Consider the following 2,949-nt stretch of genomic DNA (forward strand, 5'->3'; position numbering starts at 1 on the left):
TGTGTCAGCGAGCCAGGAGAACCTCTCACATGAGCTCAGCGTCGCGGCGTGAGCCAGAACCTTCAGAGGAACACGCTCACACAACAGGCTCCTCCCACTTTAGAAGTCACGATTAAACATGAGGAGGAGTTCAGGGTTTTGTTGAGCTAAATTATTATTAAACTAAACTTAAGTCACTTTAATAATATTCACAACACGACTAAAAATAAATCTACTAACTCCTCATGACTTTAATAAACAATGCAGGTGAAGGGAATGAGGGACTGACGAGGTGGGAGGGGCCAGAGGAGAGGGGGCGGAGCCTCAATTATGGTCATATACGTTTTGGGTAGAGAACAATCTACCCCCAAGATAAGATGATGGATGGAGGGACGGGTGGAGGGAGGGAGGGATGGATGCACATTGGCTTGTGCATGTTTAGTGTATTCTCTCTCCTCTCTCTCTCTCTCTGGAGATTCCTGCTGTTTTATTTTTTTTCCGTTCTTTGACAGAATGTAAAGCAAACGTTACCGTGAAATGTTGAAACGTCAGTCAACCTAACTGCCTCTCCTCCTCCTCCTCCTCCTCCTCTCCGTTCTCTCAGGTCTGTCGACGGCCAAGAGGAAGTTCGCGGACTCTCTCAGCGAGTTTAAGTTCCAGTGCATCGGAGACGCCGAGACGGACGATGAGATCTGCATCGGTGAGCGGCGCCACGGCGACATTCAGAGAATAACTCACCGGAACAATCGACAATTATCTTAAAGCGTTTATTTATTTTACTATTAAAGCTTCAAGCGAGAAAATCATATAGAAAGTGATTTCACTGGGTTTATGAAAATATAACTAATGAAGCTAATAAACAAATGGTATTATTTCATTTACATTTTTAAATAGCATAATTACAACAAAAAGCAGAACCTCCCCCCCAGGCCTCACTGTCCATGCAGCAGCACCACACCCTCCCCCCCCCCCCAGCTATCAGTGCTGAGCAGCTTGCGGCTCGCGGGCCGTACCACCTCTCTGTGGCTTAGGGGTGTTCAGACTCGTGTCACAACGTGTTCCTCCTCTCCGATACAACGATGATGATTTTACTCCACACACACACACACACACACACACACACACACACACACACACATAGCCTCTGGTGGTTCCTCTGTGTGTGTTTGAATGTGTGTGTGTTTGGGGGGGGGAGTGCATGTGTGTGTCTGTACTCGTGTACGTCAGAGGAACTGAGTGTGTGTGTGTGTGGGTCTTGTCTCTCATGATGTCATCTCTCTTCTCTCCTCCTTCTCTTCTCTCCTCCTTCTCTTCTCTCCTTCTCATCTCTCTTCTCTCCTCCTTCACGTCTCTCTTCTCTCCTCCTTCTCATCTCTCTTCTCTCCTCCTTCTCTTCTCTCCTCCTTCCTTCTCTTCTCTCCTTCTCTTCTCTCCTTCTCATCTCTCTTCTCTCCTCCTTCTCTTCTCTCCTCCTTCACGTCTCTCTTCTCTCCTTCTCTTCTCTCCTCCTTCTCATCTCTCCTCCTTCTCTTCTAGCCAAGTCTCTCCAGGAGTTTTCCACCGTCCTTCAGAACCTGGAGGACGAGAGGACGCGCATGGTGAGTGGCGCTGTGGGCGGAGTCACTGTGTTGGTCACATGTCATCAGATCATTGATTGTTTTATTATCCTGTAAACTAATAAATATAAAATGTATTTAATATCTATAAAATATAAAATATTGTGTGTGTGTGTGTCCGTCCTCAGATCGAAAATGCCAACGATGTTCTGATTATGCCTCTGGAGAGGTTCAGGAAGGAACAGATCAGCGCAGCCAAGGTGAGGCGGCGCTCGTGTATTGAAACATAAATGAATCCAATCCTTTCATTGCTCTTGCATCACCTCCACATCACCAGCACTTGTTAGACATTACTAAAGTGGATCTTATATTCATATTTATATGCACGTAATAACCCTTAACGTTGGTACTCACATCATGCAGGACACGAGTATTGACTTAAAGATCATTCAGTGATCATGAATTAAATAATCAATATTAACTAATCAAAATACTCTTGGACACGTATGTTGGAGGTTGGCAAAACCACACGTGTCCTGGTTCCACATACGTGTTCTTTACCGGACCGGGAGGTCTTTTTTTATTCAATAAAGTGAATGTTTACAGAAGTTTTATGTGTTGGTACTGTAGTGTTAGTGGGACTCATTGTTAACATGACACACACACACACACGCACACACATGCACACACACGCACACACATGCACAGAAAAGTTCATTTACTTTGCTAAGTCATCAGTTGGCATCACATTGTGAAGATAGTGCTGCCACCTGCTGGCTGAGAAGAGGAGTAACTTTAACCAATTTAAATGCCTTTTTTAAATCAGAGATTTGGTTAAAAAAAAAAAAATTTAAATAAATTATTTCTGGAGAAAAAAAACCATGACATTTTATTCTGGTTGCGTGATTTGTATTTAAAAAATATTTTGAGACGTATATATATATATATGTGTGTATATATGTATATATATGTGTATATATATAAATGTATATATATATATATATGTCTTAAAATAAATTGTATATACAAATCACACAACCCAAATTTATTTTGAGACTTATATATATATATATTCATATTCATATATATGGATATATGTATATATTCATATTCATATATATGGATATATGTATATATATATTCTTATTCATATATATATATATGTATACATATAAATATACGTATATATATATATATATGTGAATATATATATGTATACACACACCCTGTGTCCCTGTCATCTATCAACGTCTTCCTCAACACCTCAGCTGTGATGAAGTCGTCTTTGAGGAGCAGCTGTTCTCCCTGAGGAACATCTCACAGAAGCTGTGATGTCATCGCTACAAGAGATCCGTCTCTATTGGCTGCAGATCTATTATTCAGAGTTCTCTTCTATAGAAAGTCTCTCTGTTGT

At 41.2% G+C, this 2,949-nt stretch overlaps 1 protein-coding gene across 1 annotated transcript in view; it reads left to right on the plus strand.

The window, feature by feature from the left end:
* The first annotated feature begins 543 nt into the window (after positions 1–543).
* The window catches only part of LOC130188896 (rho GTPase-activating protein 26-like), a 35,229-nt gene continuing 32,823 nt past the window's right edge, over positions 544–2,949 (plus strand). The window contains exons 1-3 of the mRNA XM_056407453.1: positions 544–679; positions 1,516–1,577; positions 1,724–1,795. Coding sequence (XP_056263428.1) covers positions 1,575–1,577; positions 1,724–1,795 — 75 coding nt within the window. The 5' untranslated portion in view covers positions 544–679; positions 1,516–1,574. The remainder of the gene's footprint in view (positions 680–1,515; positions 1,578–1,723; positions 1,796–2,949) is intronic.

Source organism: Pseudoliparis swirei, chromosome 3 (genome assembly GCF_029220125.1).
Source record: "Pseudoliparis swirei isolate HS2019 ecotype Mariana Trench chromosome 3, NWPU_hadal_v1, whole genome shotgun sequence".
Lineage (NCBI taxonomy): Eukaryota > Metazoa > Chordata > Actinopteri > Perciformes > Liparidae > Pseudoliparis > Pseudoliparis swirei.